Source organism: Petromyzon marinus, chromosome 26 (genome assembly GCF_048934315.1).
Source record: "Petromyzon marinus isolate PM22_M1 ecotype Great Lakes invasive population chromosome 26, UKy_Petmar_22M1.pri1.0, whole genome shotgun sequence".
In the NCBI taxonomy this organism is placed as follows: domain Eukaryota; kingdom Metazoa; phylum Chordata; class Hyperoartia; order Petromyzontiformes; family Petromyzontidae; genus Petromyzon; species Petromyzon marinus.
In genome coordinates, this window is record NC_133692.1 from 7701044 (window position 1) to 7721040 (window position 19997).

The 19997-nt window shown below is 50.7% G+C and overlaps 1 protein-coding gene across 2 annotated transcripts; it reads left to right on the forward strand.

Annotated features, from left to right (window-relative positions):
• The first annotated feature begins 1932 nt into the window (after positions 1-1932).
• Positions 1933-18662, forward strand: LOC116946230 (somatostatin receptor type 5-like). 2 transcript variants are annotated; one of them, XM_032961235.2, is made up of 3 exons: positions 1933-3128; positions 4926-5021; positions 6459-18662. In XM_032961235.2, the coding sequence occupies exon 3, from the start codon at positions 7658-7660 to the stop codon at positions 8789-8791; it is 1134 nt and encodes a 377-aa protein (XP_032817126.1). In that variant the 5' UTR covers positions 1933-3128; positions 4926-5021; positions 6459-7657; the 3' UTR covers positions 8792-18662. The 2 variants fall into 2 exon arrangements, with proteins under 2 accessions (XP_032817126.1, XP_032817125.1); XM_032961234.2 differs by lacking the exon at positions 4926-5021 and having other exon boundaries at positions 1935-3128.
• The last annotated feature ends 1335 nt before the right edge of the window (positions 18663-19997 follow it).

A 19997-nucleotide genomic window follows, 5' to 3' on the forward strand; every position in this document is an offset into this window, starting at 1 on the left:
ACAAAGGCGGCCGGGCGTGGTCCTGGCCACGCCACCCACTCGCGGTGTCGTGCCGGCCTTTGTAGGTGCTCGTTAACAGAACCAGCCCCAATAGGCTGTGCAGGCTATGTAGAGAGAATCTGTATCGTTGCTTGCGTATGTGTGTTGGCGTGTGTATATCAGTGTGCGTGGGTGAGTTGGTGTTTTATGCGTGTTGGGTGAGTGTGTGAATCTCAGGCGGTCAACGAATAACACCCGAGTCTGTCTGGTGACCTCTTGCCAAGCAGTGAGCATTGAACGCTTCACGTGGCCTCAAAGTGTACCTCGCCGGGCACAATCTCTGTTGTGAAGTCCCCGCCACTTAGTGCCCATAGGCGGCTGTTGTTGTGTGCGCGTCTCTCTTTGTATTTACGTACCTTTTTGTGTGGGTGGGTATCTGGGTTTTTGTATGGGCTGTGTAATCGGGTGCTTTGTGCACTTGTGCGCGCGTGTGCGTGGGTGTGTGTTTACATGTCCGCAAGACTGCTGTTACCAGCGGTGTCAAGATCGGCCTCTGTGGAGGGGGAGGCTCGAGAAGGACGCTGCTTACTGGGCAGTTGGAGGCAGTCGCCCTCCAACAACAACAACAAAGGAGGGCAGAGGAGCGATCCTCACAACAGCGAGCGGAGCGCCGTGCACATAAAACACACCACCGGCGATGCATCCGTCCGTCTCAGTGAACCCTGATGACACCTGCCTCTGTTTCGTAACCTCCTGCGGATGAGCCCGCCACGTCTCACCCGATGCCCTCAAAGTGCACCCAGCTTGGCACAAGCGCCGCGCTGACGTCTCCGACAATGAGTTGCCGTCGCTGGAGTCGTCTTGCGCGTGTGCGCGTGTGTGAGGTGAGACGCGCGTGCCCGCACGTGGCCGTGTGCGTGCGCGCGCGCGCGTGCGTGCGTTTACAAACGCAAATTCATTTCTGCCAGACGGCTGAGCTCGGGCAAGCAGAGCCGCGTAAATCGAGCGAGACAGCGAACTGCTCAATTTCATGTTCCCGAAGAAGCTCCCAGCACGTGGAGCGAAACGTCGGACATCGTGCCGAACAACACGAGGTACGCATCCCTGTGAGAAGAAGGAACAACAACAGCATTGGACAGCTTGGTCGCGAGATAAAGATCGTGGGTTGTCAGTCACATCAATCACTCGTCGTGCACAGGCGGGCTTGCCGTCATAGGCGCTCGCTAACAGCTTTTGCCCCAACAGTCCGTTACAGGCTACACGTGGCGGAGTGTATCAATGAGAGAGATATATATTATATATATACCAACTATATATATGCCGAGACGCGCACGTACATCTCGCTAGGAGGAGTCGACTCGGTTCGCGGAGAGACACAGCCAGTGACTTCGGGTCTCCACAGTAACGGCAGGGACGGGCAGCAGCAGCAGCAGCCGCAGCAGCCGCAGCAAAACATCGGAGACGAAAGGGAAAAGAACAATGAGGAGCGCGAGATTGTGAGAAGAGTAATTTGCCAGCAGCATTGATTGAGCGAGAGGTTTTGCTCGTCTCGCAATGGCTCAGCTGCGCACGAGCGAGTCTCGGGGTTCCCCGAGGGCTGATGATCACGTGGGTGTCTCTGTGTACGTGCCGTGTGTGTCTATCTTCCCGTACCCACCTCGCTCACTCTTTCTTCCTACTGACCATATACCCTTAACTCCATTCCCCATTACCTCCCTCCCGTCTCCATCTCTCTCTCTCTCTCTGTCCCATGTGCCTCTCCCCTCTACACCCGCCTCTCCTTCCTCTGACGTTCTCTCATCCCACCTTCTCTCTCTCTCTTACACCCGTCCCTCTCCCCCCATCGCCCTCTCTTTAGTCAAACCTCCCTCTGTCTTCATCCTGCCCCCCCACCCCACCTTAACCACCTCTCTCCCCATCCTTCTTCCTCCCCAACTCCCTCCTGCTCTCTCTTCCTCACGCCCCTCTCCCCTCAACAACCCCGTCGCCCCCTTCCCCTCTCTCTCCCCCACCCCCCTCTCTTCCTCCCGCCCCTCCCTCTCTCTCTGCCACTCTCAACACAGCGGGTCACTCATTACGCGCTCATTTAAATCACCGCAGCGCGAGCACGCGCACGCGCGCGCGCTGACAAAGAGCAGAAGCGGCGCTCGATACAAACAATCAACTCCCCAAGTTTCCCTCTCATCAAGAGAAGCAAACTCCTGCTACAAGAAGTAGAAGCCGACAACTGTTCGTGATCGCGTTCACCATCTCGGATTGATGAATTAAAGTTACTCACTGCTAAGTAGCAACGTCTTTCTCCCCCGCCCTCCCTACCCTGCTAAGAAGTAATAATAATAATTATTATATTAAACGAGAGGGATATAAACACCGCGTCAATGAGTTCAGCGCAGCTTGACGAATTAAAGTAACCGGTTCAGTGGTAAGAAGAATAACTGGAGATGTAGCTTCAACGTCCATCGTCACGAAGACAACCCGCACGCACCACAGCAGCAGCAACAGCTGTCAGCGGCAGCAGCAATATCATCAGCAGCAGCATCAGGGCAGTAACATTAGCAGCAGGGGGTGTAGAAGCAGCACCAGGAACGCAAAGTATCAATATCATCAGCAGCAGAAGAATTATCATCATCAAAAACAATAATAACCGCAGCAGGAATACCAGTAGCACGAGTATCAGTGGCATCAGCAGCAGGGACAGCTGCAGAAACATCATCATCATCATCACCATCGGCAGCAGGAGTTACATTCTTAGCAGGAACGGCAAGACCCTGTACGATTGTTTTGACCCGACCACTCTGCGACACATTTGAAGAGATCAGCCGCTGCTGGTGGTAGCGGTGGTTGGTGTCTGTGGTCGGGGCAGAAGCGTTCGGTGCGCGCGCGCTGCGAGTGTCGGAGAGGAGGGAGGAGGAGGAGGAGAAAGGAGGAGGAGGAGAAGGGAGGAGGAGGAGTGTTTAATCAACAGAGAGGCGCACTCGATAGCGGGTGAATGAGAGGTAATTGGGTGGAAGAACAAGTAGAAGGCGGCGCGAGCGTCGACGAGAGTCTCGTGCGGACGGGAAAATGAGATCGGAGCGCGCTCGGGAGAGTCGCCGTCGGATTCCTCATCCCGCGGCCGCGCGCGTTCAAGCGACGGCTCCTGCCACGAGGTACGTGCCCCGCCACGCATGTCACGTGACACGTGTGCGCATTGCACGCATGGCGCACGCACAGGATACTGCCGTGACATTTCGTGCTTACGTTGCACGCATGGCATAAAACATTCACGTCACCACCGTGACATTCGTCCATACATTACATCGATTGCATATATTACACACGTGCCATATATTACACACGTGCCATATATTACACACGTGCCATATATTACACACGTGCCATATCACGTAACACACGTACGTCACATACCATGACAAACGTTCATGCTATCGATTCCTACGTACAAGACATACATTACATTCATGAAATGCACACAGGACATACGTTGACATACGTTTGTACATTATATGTATGACTCACGGCAGTGGATTGCATTCAATAATATATAATTACGTAACATGACATACTACGGCATTCCCACACATTACATACATGGCACATGACGTGCATACGTTGCCTGCATATATGACACAGTTATTTATTGGCATAACCGAGACAAACAAGAACATGTATTCCATGCTGTAGATTCGTACACACAGCAAATGGCACACGAGCATCTTATACCACAGAGTTCAGGGGACAATTGCTGGTCGCAAAAGCACCTATTGAGACCGCTTGGTCGTGAAACGCGGTGCTCGAGTCTTCCACGAGCCCGGCCGCCTTTGTCTTTCTAATATCTGTATTTTATTTGACTAGTAAACAAGAAAAAAAAAACCTAAGGGAAATACAGAGGAGAAGTTCTGGTAGCGATTGCCGCGTGCACGGATCAGGAATCGAACCCAGGCGGTCGCGCTTGTTGTAAGGTAGCGTTTTCAATTACAACCCAAGGGTTGCCCCCTACGTGTATACATACTGTACATTTATGTCCACAGTTGTATAACTTAATGAGTCCAATGCACCTGATATTACAAAAGCAACGTAATGAAAATGCGTGTGTCACCGCGCGCATGTGTGCCGAGCTGGGGCATAGAGCTTAGCGCGCTTCGCTACGGACCCGGCAACCCGAGTTCGATTCCTGCTCACGGCCACCAACAAGTGAGGATTATTTGAAACCGGTCCTTGTCCTCCCCTTAGGTCGACTCGACCTCAAATGAGTACCTCATTCACGTTGATACATACCTGCTGACGGCCTGGCGTTGTGTTGGCCACCAAGCCCCTCGTGTGTCGTGCTGCGCTACATGGATGCTCAGCAAAACAGCGCTTGCTCCTAGTCTGTCGGTTGTCGTCGTGAGTGTTCGTGCGTTGATGTTGCCGGGTGTTGACGTATCCACAGGTGCGTGCGCGTGCAAGCGTGCGTTTGTCTGCGCGTCTGTGACTGAAGGAGGTTAATGAACGTGCATGTGCGTGTGTGTGTGTGTTTGTGTTTTCGGGCGCGCGCGCGTGCGTGCGTGTTATGTACGCAGGCGAGTTTGTTTGCGCGAACCCGGCCACCCGAGTTAGATTCCCGCTCACGACCAATCTGATTCGGTCATTAAATGAGTACACATACCTGGTAGGGGGGGGAGGGTGTCTAAACATCAGTGCTGGGAAAACAACGGCGACCGGGCGATCGCGCAGATGTGCATGTGTCGTTGCCGGCTCTTCATAGGTGCTCGCGAACAGCACGTGCCCCAACAGTCTGTTAAAGTCTATACTGGGGGGGGGGGCGGGCTGGGTTTGGGGGGGACTTTGGTCTTAGCATATGTCCGAGCGTGTTTATGTGTGAGCTCTGCACACAGTGTGAATGGGTGCGTGCGCGTACGTCAGCCAGGCAATTGTCTGCACACGTCCTTGCTATTTACTACCAGGGCAATGCATGTCTCATCACGGGAATCATCAGAGTGACCATTGCTTCTGCCGCTTCTCCCGTGACCCTGCCACTGCTCCTGCATCGACACTAACATGTACGTATGTTGTGTGTATGTATGTTGAACTTCTTTCGCACCGTACGTAGCCAACCGTGCTTATCGGATGCGCCGTTGGGAAAGGGCAACAAACGAATAACACGTGGAATAAAAGTTACGGGGAGGGAACGAAAACGTCTCAAACGATACGGTTGTGTCTTATCGAGTCCATTATCAAAATTTGCTGTGCGGCAATTTCATTGCGCGAGTGTTCATTTCGTTTGTGTGTGTGTGTATAGGTGCTCGTCGGTCTGCGTCTATGTGTGCCATTGTCTTGTGTCAGTCCGTGTCCACTGGCCTCCGTTCGGCTGTGCCTCTCTGTATCTGCCTTTTGTGTAGATGCGCCTGTCTGCAGCTGTGTGTGTCCGTACGTCTGCGTGTTTTTGTGCGCGTCTGTTTGCGTGTGTGGATGTATGCGTGTGTGTGTGGGGAGCGGTAGTGTAGCGGTTAGCGCGCTGCGCCTCGAACCAAGCGACCCGGGTTCGATTCCCGCTCACGGCCAACACCAATGACGATTATCTAAAACGGTTCTGGGTCTCCTCTAGGTCGATTAAGCCTCAAATTAGTACCTGGTGCAATCTCTAAATATCGCCACTAGGGAGACAAAGGCGGCCGGGCGTGGTCTTGGTTACCCACCCCCTCATGTCCTGTGCCGGCCTTTATAGCTGCTCGCTAAAAGCACTTGCCCCGAGAGTCTGTTAAGGCTATACGGGGGATCTTTGTCTTTTTTTGTGCATATCTCTGTTGGTGGGTCTTTGTATTTTTGCATCTGTGTGCGCATTCGCAGCTAGGGTGTCTATGTTATCCTTGGCGAGTCTTTGTGCGTCTGTGTGTCTGCCCGTCTGATTCTGCGGAACGTTCAATATCACGCACAGCGGATGCTTGCATTGTGCTTATAACTGGCAGCCGAGATTCGCTGGCTGGCAGCTTTAGGGTCACGCTCTCGCAAACAAACAAAAATCGATTAAGAAACTGAGGTCTCGCAAATACGATGCCACATTCCCATTCAACACCTTCCAACACAATCAACACACTCACGTGCAAGCTTTCGTCAGGCTCAGATAAAAACAAAACTTTCAAATTAGCATCGGTTTTTTTGGGTGGGAAGGGGGTGGGGGGATGGTGAAATTCAGTAATCGAATTGAACATGCTGACGTTACGGTTTGATTGTACAGTTTCACGCGTAGACTCGACTATCCAATCACGAATTCTTCATTCAAAGCCCTTTGTCAGTCCATTGCTGCACGGAGGGGTTGGCCACGAGTGCGCCCAATTTCAGATGAGCAACCTTTCTAAAACATCAATAGTATTTAATGAATGCAATCCGTTAAGTCGATCCCTCGTGGCGGGCAGGATGAGTGGATGTGACACTGCGTGTGCGTCGCGTGTGCATTCATGAATTTTGTTGCAATTCTCGTTTTTTTTTCTTTCTCCCAGAGGTCACTGTTCCGAGTGAGCGACTCGCGACTACAGAAGACGGGAGCGAGATTCGGAGATCGCGAACTCAGCACCACCCCCCCCCCCCCCGCGTGGACGCCGGAGAAGTTGTGACTAACCCATCATTTACTTTAGTAGCATGTTCATTTATTTACATAGCTCATATAGCCGAAGTGTTCGTGTACGTTGAACTTCTTTCTCACCGTACGTAGCCAACCGTGCTAATCGGAGGTGCGGTCGGGGTGGGGGGAGGGGGCACAAGAAACTGAACACAAAAATAAGTGCTAAGGAAATTAGTTTTCGATATAGTTTTAACAGTTCATAGCTCTAGCGGTTCTTCATATCGGCGGAACGTATCTGAAAGCTCGTCCCTAATTTGTAACATTTTCGCACCTCGTTAGTTGACTCATCACACTCGCATGAATCTTTAAAGTAAGAAAAAAAGAACGCCCAAAGTTTGGCTAAGTTTCATTAATAGCGGCCACGCACGGTAAGATGTAACGATGATGCATTGAGAAAAGAAAGCACTTAGTGAAACGTCAACACGTATTGGATACACGCACACTTAAACACACTGACGTGCATATACACTCACATACACCAAAGTTAATACACTTTCAGACATTTTCACTTAAGTACACACACAGACACTCACAAATACGCATTCGCATGCTCGCTTAAGTACACTCAGACGCACACTAATATTCACACACACGTTGATAGGCAATTGCGTAATCTCACACATCCTAACATAGATGAATACACTCACAGACGCATACATACCCACACATATAGTATAAGCATACAGATTTTTCGTCAAACACGTATATGCCCACGATTATACACACACATCCACAGTATCTTATGTTCTCACGTACACGAATACAATTGTCCCCATATTGTTTTTAAACGACTGCTGTGGCAAGTGCAGTTAGCGAGTACGCAGTAAGGCATACACACGTACATACAGATCAAAATTATCTCACATACCTACTCAAATTAATAAACACTTTATTCACACTAATTAACACGTTAACAGGACCTCAAGTACCAAACCCTGTCATACGCACACACATACCCACATTGACACACTCTCGCTTACACACACAGTTAGCCAACCCCCCCACCCCAAACACACAACACACACGCGCTCCACCCGTCTAAAGAGTACTGAAGCCTTTTGACCATCTCCCCACGCCATGGAATCAATGCTTCCGCCCAACACGACCCCCTGGATTACAAACAACACCTCGTGGCTCTGGGACAACAACGGCAACGACACCGGCAACGCCACGGGCATCGAGGAGCCATACGAGCCGGGTGCGGGAGCCATCATCCTGCCTCTGATGTACTTCGTCGTCTGCGCCGTGGGCCTGACGGGCAACACGCTCGTCATCTACGTGGTACTGCGCCACGCCAAGATGAAGACCGTCACCAACATCTACATCCTCAACCTGGCCGTCGCCGACGAACTCTTCATGTTCGGGCTGCCCTTCCTCGCCCTGCAGAACGCGCTCTCCTACTGGCCCTTCGGCTCGCTCATGTGCCGCATCGTCATGACGGTGGACGGCATCAACCAGTTCACGAGCATCTTCTGCCTGACCGTGATGAGCATCGACCGCTACCTGGCCGTGGTCCACCCGGTCAAGTCCACCAAGTGGCGGAAGCCCTTTTTCGCCAAGCTCGTCAACGGCGCCGTGTGGTTCCTCTCAATCGTCGTCGTCCTGCCCGTCATCATCTTCTCCTACACGCAAGGGGACATCACCATGTGCAACATCAACTGGCCCGATCCGGCCAGCGTGTGGTCCACGGCGTTCATTCTCTACACGGCGCTGCTCGGCTTCTTCGGGCCGCTCACCGTCATCTGCCTGTGCTACCTGCTCATCATCTTCAAGGTGAAGTCTTCGGGCGCGCGCGTGCAGGGCTCCACCAAGCGCCGCAGGTCTGAGAAGCGCGTGACGCGCATGGTGATCGTCGTGGTGGCAGTGTTCGTCTTCTGCTGGCTGCCCTTCTACCTGCTCAACATCATCAACCTGGCCGTCACGCTGCCCGAAGAGCCCGCGCTTATGGGCCTCTACTTCTTCGTGGTCGTCCTCTCCTACGCCAACAGCTGCGCGAACCCGATCCTCTACGCGTTCCTCTCGGAAAACTTCAAGAAGAGCTTCCAGAAGGTGCTCTGCCAGAAGAAGGTGGCCGCGGCCAACGCGACTCACGACGACGGCGCGGATCCGAGCGACAATCGCCCCGAGAAGTCGCGGCTGCACGAGGCGCCGCCCGAGACCATGGCCACCGCGCTGCACGAGAACGGCAGCGTGCAGCTGTCGTGCGTCTAGCGGGGCGCGTGCGCATCCTGCAACGTCGTGTACGCTCGGGGAGTGTGGGGGGGGGGGTGCGTACCGTGCGTAAGGGATACATTTAAGTGCGAGCGTGCGCTGCGGTTTAAGGGGCTGGGGATGCGTTCGCTCGACGCGCGTTGCGCTGCGTGCGTAAAAATGCGTTCGAGGGTCTACGCCTGCCTGCGTCCAATCAGCGCGCGTGCGTTCGGCGTGGTTGTGTCGAACGCGGTCGAGCGTGGCTTAGCGTCGTTGCGGAGGGCGATTGCGTCGAGCGTCGTTGAGCGCGATTGTGTCGAGCGTGGCAGAGTGTGGTTGTGTTGATGGTGGTCGTGTCGAGCGTGGTTGTGGTTGAGCGTGCGCGAGGGGTTATGGAGGGGGAAGGGGGTGCGTGCACACGTGCGTTTGGGGTGTGCGAGAGCACTCGACGTGTGCACGTGCATGGGGGGGTAACTGCGTGCGTGTGTGTGTGTGCGTGTTCAACTGGGGCGCATGCATTTGGAATGTTTGAAATCCGGGTACCTGCGTGCGTGCACGTATAACGGTGTTGGAGGACTGCACGTGCATTAGCTCGTGAGAGTGTACGGTGTGCACTATGCACGTGGGATGATCGTGATTGGATTTGGGGCTCCCGCTGTGTTGCCATGACGCTGTTGCTGCTATTGTTGCTGCTACCGATGCTATTGCTGCTGCTATTGCTGCTGCACACTGTTGGCAGTGAACGCGACACGCAAGGCATCAGGCCACAGGTCATGTGCGTTATTTATCTGGGGCAGTGACGGCATTCGGTCACCGAATACGAGTTATTTTTTTTTTTTGGGGGGGGCAAAAGTTTCGCTGCCCGAAAGCGCGTGCACGCGCGTTTACACGCAATCGCTGCACTAACGCGCGCACCCTGACGGACGTTGCGATGCATCACCGATTAATATCGCCAGCTCGCCAGACGTTATCCGCATCTAATGGCATCGTCTAAGGATCAATGGTTTTTCAAAAGCACTTGAATTTCATAGGATCATGTGAACACGTCCAGTCATCAGAGGCCGCTATATTCCATACACTGCAATACCTATAAATCTCACCAATAATCGAACCACGACCCCGATAATCTTTAAGCCGGTTCCACACCTCACAACTTGGTTGCAAACAACTGAATCGCTCACAAGTGGACTTCCCTGCAAACGTTTTCCCGCAACAATTCATCTGCGCAGTAAATTCAGGTATTGTTGAGAGCGGGTAAATTAATTGGCGTGAGTAAATTAACAAGAAATTTGCGTTTGCCATGCGTGCAGAGACAATGTATTTAACCACAAGGCTGTATTTTTCCCTTTAAAAAAAAAGCCTGGCGTGGGTCACATATACGTATGTTGAACTTCTTTCGCACCGTACAAAGCCGACCGTGCTGATCGGAGGTGCGGGGGAAGGACAACAAACTCAAGCCAAAAATCATCTGACAAATAATTTAAAGTTTTCACATTTGTCAAGGCCAACCCTTACATTGTCCTTCAGGGGTCACTGCACACGCCCTGTCCGTGTCGGGTAGAACATTAGCGGGCGTGACGTTTGCAATTGCGTCATCAAACAAGTTTACTTGCTGCGCAAGGGGAATGATTAGGACTCACATTTCACAGGTGAAGACATCAGATCATACACGTAGGATAATGTTTTGTTTTGACTGAAGGACATAGATGAGGAAGAGCATCGTCCGCTTAAGAGTCAAGCTCTGGCTAGCACCTGATGATGTTGGGTGCCATCTCCAGCGGAATGTCGTACGGAATTCTCAAAACTGTTTTTTTTCACCTTGCAAATAACTAAAACCAATTGGGATACATTTGCCCAAGTGACACATTTGATTTGTTTGGCTGTGTCGGTTGGCTGAGGGTGTATAGCTCTGACGCTATAGGAAACCCCGAGGATGAATCCCAGCAGACACTGCCCGTGCAATGTATAAACGCTCATACGTTGGCTGAAACGATCTTCCTATGAAAACCCAGTGCAGCAGGACCCTCCTGAAATATAGTTTTTGGAATCGGTGTGGCTCTCCTGGATGTATAATTCATTTTAAAAACTCACAGTTTAGGTATCCATTTGTCTTCACACGCTTGCCAGATGTCCCTTTACTTTACACACGCATCGCCCAACTCACCACTAGCAACACGAGAATGAGGAGAGAGTTCAGACCATCTAACACGTCGTATGAATAGAACGGTGCAACATTGTTGTTCAACCGTTTCCTTGATCTAGGCCAAAGCTACAACAGGAGAACGGTTCCCCCTGCGAGCATACGTGGAATGTCCGTTCAACATTACGCCAATGTTGGTCCAACGGTTCCAACCAAACGTTATCCGAACGTCGGCACGTGTACCGAGCGGCTTCCTTTTTGTCAGTGAGCCTTTTACTTGACTGTATGACAATATGTACTCGTGTTAGTGCTGGGACTATACTCATGATAGGCACACAGATGGACAAACGAGGTGTGTTATTCCAGAGTTCGACAAAAGCAACGTCAATTATGCAAAAATAGGGCTTGGGGAAACAAAGCCCTGCAAGCAATGCCCTGCAGGGGTGACGTGCTGCCAGCTGCAAATGGAGGCTGCATGCCGGAGGCAATAAGAATTGATGTGGTGGTGGTGGTGTGTGCTTAGGCTGTAAGGAGCTCACGGCTACGGGAAGCCAAAACCAGCAATTCCACGGCACGAATCAGTCAAAGTGATTTCAGGGCTCAGAGTTTGACAGCCGAGAGTAGAAAATGCATATTGATATATATGTTGCATATGCTGTTGAGCAGTGGCACATCGATTAGCGCGCCGTCGAACTGAAATCGAATCTCGGCTATGGTTATCGTGAGAGGCGAGTGAGATATCCGAACGGGTTCTGCCACCCTTCCTACGTCATCAACCCCACACTGACCATCGTGGTGAAGTATGGTCAACCCCCCCCCCCCCCATTACCTGCACGGCGTAAAGCTTTCATCCAGCAGTGGAGTGACAAAGAGCTGCACAATTTGGTCGGAGTACCGCGATAGCTTTGCCGTTGCTTGTCATTTGCGCATATTTATACGACGCGAACCGTGTACAGACCGTCCCGTGGACGGGGGTTAATCTGCTTTAATGTTCAATGTCGAGGCTGCGTGGAGCCATCGCCAGACATTCCACGGCATGAATCGATAAAAAAAACGAATTAGTCGAAATACGCTGGGCGGCGGTGGAAGCTACGCCGCACGTGGTTGCCTGTAATCCAGCACTGTGGAGGCCTGGGTGAGGTTTCGACGGATCACCGTACAAATGTTGTGAAACTGCCTTCCCCGTGGGCGTCGAGGAGGCGCCGTGCTCTGGCTCGGCCAGGAGGATGTGGTGCAGCAAGGGCGGACTTAAGTGCCACCTGTTTCCATCTGTGTCAGAGTGTTGCCTTCTCGCACGCGTGGGTTTTCTTTCCCTGGGTCCTCCCGGTTTCCTCCGACGTATGCACTCATTATTTCAGCTGGAAATATTTTAATGTACATACACATCCACAAGTGGATTGTGCGGCATTGTGAGATGCATTTTGCATGAATTATGGAACTGTATAAACACATTATTATTATTATTGATCACAATCTGGACAGATGTCATCATTCAGACAAAAACATCCGCTTGGCTTGCAATACCTATCATTTTACATTACTGTAGGAATTGAAACATTATTTATATATAAAAAGAATATAACTTATATGTAAAAAAATCCCATAAGATTACCCTAATTAACGCTTTTGGTGGTGGTTTTGTTAGTTACGTGTTGTGCATAGACCCCTGGTTCCTTAAGGCCATGGGCCAGAACAGAAACCGGTACAACCTCGGGCACCGGCACATCTTCAGTTTTACCGATGTATTTACACGGCCAAAATGAGGGCGACTTATTTGATAACCCCACTAATTAATATGGTTATCACGCAAATCGCTGTTATTGACCAAACAACGAAATCGGAATCGCAAAAGTGATGCCACCTGAAAGTGGTGACGACAAGTGCGATGTCCAGTCTGGACTCATGTACTAACGTCTGGTCAGAGTGAACCCCTGGCTCAGCTCGGTACAATTAAACAAATGCCGGCGTGAGTCCGCTGGTTGGTAGACTGACCTGGACGTGGACAAATGCAATGTCTTGCCCTGTAGAATTGTGGGGCTGGTGGGCAAATGTGGCAATTGCAAACCCACCTTGCGAATCGCGTCTTAAGTCGTCTCATTTACTCCACGCGACTATCGAGGATTGAGCGATTAATCTGAATTCTAACGATGTTCTAGAGGGGCTTGAATGGCGACACTTGGTGAATTTATAGTTAACTGTATGCCTACAAATAAAAAAATAAATCTGCATTTTTTTTGTTTTACTCGGCCCTCTGAAAATGAGAGATCGTTTCACTCGTATGGGAGGGTTAGCCTGAGGCTCTATACAACTCTAATTATCGCGCTTAACATTTACAAATAATAATCATTGAACCAAGGAATCAGCCTGGCGTACTGTAATCATACAGCTGCCGAAGCCCAAAACAGGTGTAAAGAATATAGTGCGTGACTTTATAATAAATGCATTAATTATGAATGTCATTGTCGTATAGTAACCCAGGAAAACTCCACCGAGTCTCCTAACTATTTGTCACGAGGGTCCCGAAAAACTGGGCTGTTTGGCCAATTCCATTATTTGAATGTTTGGATTATTGTATAGGGAAACCGGCGCACACGGAGAAAACCCACCAAGGCATTAAACATTTCAACCTCTGCACAGATAGAGTGAACAATCCACTGGTGTGCCGACATCTCCTGCCAATCTCACGGCCTACGCCTGGAAACACCTGGTGTTACCATGCGGTCTCCCATCAATCTCAGATTCAACAATCCACTGCTGTACTACCATATCCTGCCCCCCACACAGACAGACACCGATGCATAAGTGCGGGCAAAAAAAAATCTGAACTGAATGCTTAACGAATTATTCAATCACATCGTGAACGTTAACACTGTGATACGACAGAATGACACAATACTGAATGCGGTTGAGACGTTAACACAAACCCATACGAGACCCCTTTTTTGTCGAGATGCGTACAGGGGTGGGGGGTGGAGATGGGGTTGTGAGGATGGGGCAGTGCTGTCTCGCTGATGGGGGTCACGACCGGCCTAATCGATGTGCATTCACTGCGCGTCAAGGATGCAATTAAGCGCCATTGATACCCAAAACGTGGCCTCCGCTAGACGAGCGTCAGGACCAATTGTGCTCGGAGCGAATTGCTTGACAAGTTGACACTGATCGGTAATCGCCGTGGCGTAACGGTCCGCAACACTCGACTCGATCTCCGGGCGAGGCAAGTTGCGACAATGGGCAAGGTCGCGTTACTACCTCCAACTCAGCCATGAGTACACCGCGAGCCGTTCGGCAATTCGCGTGCGGTGTGTTGGGGTAAAGTGTGGGTGGTGCTACCACCTCTTTCAAGACGTCTGGCCGGCGTGTAAGAGTAGGCCAAACACAGTCGTGATGTGCAGGTGTGATAATGGTGGTGAAGTCGCAAGCAACGCCGAAATTGCTTGCTACTGCCTGGGGAGGGATGTCCACTCGCGAGAGCTCTAGAGTCCCTCTGAAAGTGTATTTGGCCTAATCTTCCACACTGACAAGGAGAGGTTGGATTACCCACACTTTACCCTTCCACGCGTGACCTGCCCATTGATGAACCGCGGCGTGCCTATTTGCACCGCCAAGTGTACTAGAGGTGGGGACGATGGAAGACACTCAACAAGTGCCACGACGGGAGATCGGAACCAGACCGGCGACGTCTGCATTGGAATCCCAGCGTTGCTCAGCATCACATCACGGCAGGCACTCCTAAGGGGGCACGTAATGTATGCATCTTCCTTTGCACGGTCCGTAAGCACTTTACGATTTTTCTATTAGGAGCGGGAGCTAGCTGCATGTGCGAAAATCGCAGGGTGGATAGCGTGAAGGATGGAGGGGAGGTGGGGCAGGGAAGTGGTCCTTGTATAAATCCGTTATTTCCACACGCACAATGGGCCAGACCTGAAAATCAATTCATCCCGATGCCACATTTATCAAGCACGTGACGCGAAGGGCTTGCATCGGAGCGAACGCGAGGAGATGCTATTGGCGCAGAGCGCGATTTTCATCCTAATCGCTCCACTCCACATGACCAAACCGTAAGGAAACAGCGCGGTCAACCCAGCCACCCATTCGGCACTACCCTCTGCGCGATGCCTTCACAATTACACGATTCCTTCAGCCCTGGCTAACAGCTCGCGACTGTACCCACTAAGCCCCTCCGCCCAACCAACTATCTTCCACACGTACCTCTACCGTGACCACCATTTGAAAATGACACCACCGTCACCGCCACACACACACACACAGAAACAAATAAAGACAAAGATCTCCCCCCCTTCCTTTGTCGCCTTCACAAACTATTTGCGGCAAGTGCCCTTAGCGAATACACGTGAAGGCTGGAACGGCGCACGAAGGGGCGTGGGGACAGCACCACGCCCGCTCGCGTTTGTCTCCCCAGTGGCGATGTTCACACGACGCACCAGGTTACCCGTTTAAGGCTGAGTATACCGAAGGGGAGGCTCAAATCGGCTCAGATATACACCGCGAATGTATGCCATGGACGAGAAACGACCTCGGCAGCCAGGTTCGTAGAAATACGCGCAGGAAACGCGCACTCACACGGAGACCTGCGATGACTCCGAGAATCACAAGCGCGGTGCAACATCGCAAGCACGAGACGTGTTGCGGCGCTAACGCACCGTAAACATGCGACTTGTGTTTGTGGTTACTTATTTAGATCGGGAGTGTGACTTCGACACACACAAGACAAAGATCCCCCCGTATAACTTTTAACAGACTGTTGGGGCACGTTCTCTTCGTGGGCACCTAGACGGGCACGACACACTAGGGGTAGGTGGCCAACAGCATGCCCGGCAGCATTTGCATCTTTCAGTGCATGTGCTTTGCACACAGAGCCAGGGCCTGGGGGAGGCCCTGAACCGGTTCAAATAATTGAACTCCAGTTGGCAGGTTCATCGAGCAATGCGCTAATCACTCCGCCACCACTCCACCCACATGCGCGCACTCATATACACATGCACGCACACAATGCTGACGACGTGAAAACAAACACCCAATGTAACCTGTCAGCCTGTTATACCAATGCAGTTAGCCAGCACTTATTAAAATCGGAACAGCACAAGAGAGCTTGATGGCTCGGGGTGTAAGAATATTTAGAACGAGTCATGAAATAGAGATTCATGGGTTTTGAAGTACAAGTATATTAAAGCTGGGTTCTCCAAACTCCAGTCCTATCGACCCACTACCAAGCTGCATCTTTCTGCGGTTGCCAATGCACTCCCCATAACAAAAAAATCGTAGCACGCTGCACGCGCCCAATGATTGTTCGACTCGTCCCGCTTGACACGCTAATCAATTAACGCGTTCTGTGTTCATAGGGGCGATTAAAATTAAAATTGAGATCTCGGTGTACGAGCGCGTGCGTGTTGCGCGTGACACAGACACAATGCATTGATTTGCGCGTCCCGTGGGATTCGTTTAACAATTGTCGGGCATTCGTGCAGCAAATTAATTTGTATTTGAATGGGGAGTATACTCGTGAAGACGGAAAGATGTAGTGCGGTGGGTCGCGAGGACTGGAGTTTGGGATACCCTGGTGTTAAACTTTACCGTGAGCATATTAAGCGGGCTTGGGCGAGCCACATCGCTCAAAGGGATGTTGGCTATTGGAGAAAACGCGCCCGAGCGAATGACGACCGCAAAGATGCAGCAATGAGACCACTCGGGTGCAAACCGTGCGATGGATTAGTGGCACCGCGTGATCGTAAGTAAGCCATCGTGCGCCAATGTCACGGTCCAATTTTGGCAAAAAATATATATATCCCCAGTGTTCAGTTGGAATTACACGCACGTGAGCAATCATTGTTTTCCTTCTAGCAGACAAATGCCCGTTTGCAGGCCAGGTGCTGAGTCGCCTTGCCACTGGGGGTGCCCTTCATAATGTGTTGAGATGATATGTGAGATGTAAAGCGCTCCAAAATACTCCTGCGCAATAGGAGGGCGCGATATATATTAAAAAAGCATTAATATTTTCACCCAGCAATGTGAGGCCTTCAGCAGTGGATGGAATATGATGATATATATCTGAATTCACATATTTCCCTCTTAGTTCATTAGTTTAAGTTATTTATTCGCGTATTATTTTACACACACAATGACTAGCCATGCTTAAATGATATTAGGCCTATGAGACAATTGTACAGCCACGTGTATTTATCCCGATTCAAAATGTCCATTTGTGATGCGCGTATTTTGCCGTAACTCTTCGCAATTTGAGCGACGTGTGTCAAGTGATAACATACGAACACCAAGTCCGACTTTGCCTTTATAATGGGGTTCATATGCGATGGGTCCCCACTCTCCCCTCCACCCCCCATGTTAACACGAGCGATGTCTTGCACTTGTTCCGCAAATCATTTTTCAGTGTCAAATTCCGAATTATAAAACGTTGTGTTTGTGCTTTTCTTTTCGACAGTTACACGTTCCGTGATAAAGGCATATATAGATTATACATCAACGTTTGCTCCATTGTTCATCAGTGTGTCCGTGATGCTGAGCCCGTATGTCATGCGAAAAGACTCGTCGAGAGAAGCATTGGTGTAATTGCTGCGGCAAATAAATTCAACTTGTAACGCACCACCGCCGCACAGCGCCCGCTCGCTCTCAAAGAGCGCGAACGACTCAAGAGGGGCGAGGAACTGCAGACAAGCGAGACGGCAGCAGCCAGGCGGTGAGCCGGGGCCATTAAATGCCCACGCTCTGTAATCCTTTATATATGTTAAGTTGCTATTGGACAATTAACGAGTGTTTACACGTGTAGAAACCCAAGGCTGTGCGAGGGGGCAACACTCTATCCCATAGAGATGGCACAGGTGAAGATCAGTCCGCATTTGCTGTATCGCATTCTCCTGGGTAAGCTGGGGTATGTCACCTTCTCTTTGCCCATTTTCTAAGCATATGTTTTATGTATAGAAGCCGAATACTCTAAACGCATGTTTATAAATGTGGAGGTTAAAAATCCAGAGGACCCGGATAAAAATCCACGCTCCCACGGGGAGAACATGCAAAATCAAAAATATACAGCAGGCGTCAGTGTTGGGATCGAATCCACGACCTCCTGCATACCAGGCGAGGTAGTTAACATCTCGCCACGGTGGCGCCCCGTGGCGCTCAGAAGGACGCCCACGGTGGAAGACGGAGCGACGAGTTCAGCTCACACGCAGGAATGACACGGAACGCGGCATCGTGGCAGGACCGCGAGGGATGACGACTGTGGGGAAACATCCACCCAGCAGTGGATGGATCACAGCTGTTGATGATGGTCGTGGTGATGATGCATTAATGAAACAAACACGCACCTCACGAGCAACTATTTTAACACGACTACGTGGGTAACTTAAGAGCCGCAGACTCACGTGCAGGTCGAAAGTTCAAGGTGCCGCCCTGTAATGTCTTGCTCACGCCACGACTAAACGAAGCTCTGGAGGGCTTTTCTCTCGAGAGAGTATTTTTCTTACTATTCTACGGTCGCCGAACCTCTTGGAAAAGTTGGGAGTACCCATGCTTTCCCCCACCAAACGCAACTGTGGTGTACCAACTCGTACCGCTGGGCACATAGGCGGTGGCGAGGATTCAATAAACCATGTCCATTGTTTCAACAGCACACGCCCAGAGATGGGGACTCAATCTGTGGATCACGCGCTTCGTGGTGCTAGCCACTTACACCAATGTTGTGGAAGCCTCCAGATTAAAAAAAAAGCATGCGCTCTCCGCATTGTGTCGTGTTTTTTTCAGTTCTCGGTGTAATTCAATGTGTCAGGCTCATGCTCACATGGTCTGTTTAATGTTTGCCTCTAATTGCATTGTTCACGGCCATGAAATACAACAATTATCCACCACATTGATTTATTGGTGAGTGTATTAATGTCGCGTGCTAAAACGTTGTGTACTGGCCAAGGTTGCACGGATGTCTGAGCGTGGAATCAATGCCATAAGTAAGCCATCTCGATTAGGGCAAAACATTTAAAAGAATGCAATTATTACACTCTTTTTTATTCAATTAGGAAAGCTACAGCGCCTCAATACTTTTTTTTTGTCAGGAAAGTCTGGTTACACTGGGATGTTTGGTCAACTCCATTGGCAATGAATGCACGGCTTTGTACAATAAAACCAGGGTATTGTACCCGGAAAAAAACTCACCACGCACACGAGGGGTGTAACACTCACAGCTCCGCGCAGATGGATCCAAGAATGCACGACTGTGCTGCAGTCAGACTGACACGTAACTGCGCACACGAAAAATTGGAAAATCAATCGGCGTATTCCCACCACCTGGCCGCCCCTCAACGCAGTCGCCCATTCAAAAAAATAACCTTGCTCAACCACGCTTAGCCTCCGGCGTTCACAGTGAACTTGATTTGGTTGTTGGTCGTGGGTGAGAGTTGTCGGGCGGCTCGTGTGGATCAGCGAGCAGGAATTCTGACATCCGCAATTGAATGGACAACACCGCGAGCCCCAATCTTGACTCCTTTCGTCTCCGACCTCGACCTTGGCATTGATACAACACCTACACGGGCAACTTAGCCGAACAAATTGGGGAGGCGAAGAAGCAAGTGAGGGCCACACTTGACAAAAGTGCTGCTTCTAATGAGCGTTTATCCGTTCTCGTAGCCGCCCAGCAGAGTTGTGCAGCAGCATCACCAGGATATAGATTAGCTTTAGTGACTATTGCAGGCGAGGTAACTGATGATGATGATGATGGAGCGATCAACATTACGTGTCTCTGTCACTCAGTGTTGCTTTCTCTCTGTTTCTCTGTGTGTCTCCATCGGTCTGCGGTTCTCTCTATGGGTGCCTTTCTCCGTGTCTCTCTCTTTGTCTGTCTGTACCGGTTAGTGTCATCACTAACTTTGTCTATTTTCCTCTCTGCGTGTCCATCTGTCTCTCTTTGTTTTCTATTTTTATCACTCTCCCTGTTGGTGTCCCTACATTTATCTATTTGTTTATATGATTATGTCCGTCACTGTGTCCATCTGTCTCCACGTGTGTCTGTGTCACTGACCCGTTCTACACATCATCAGTCAACAGGGCCCATCTGTCACCCAT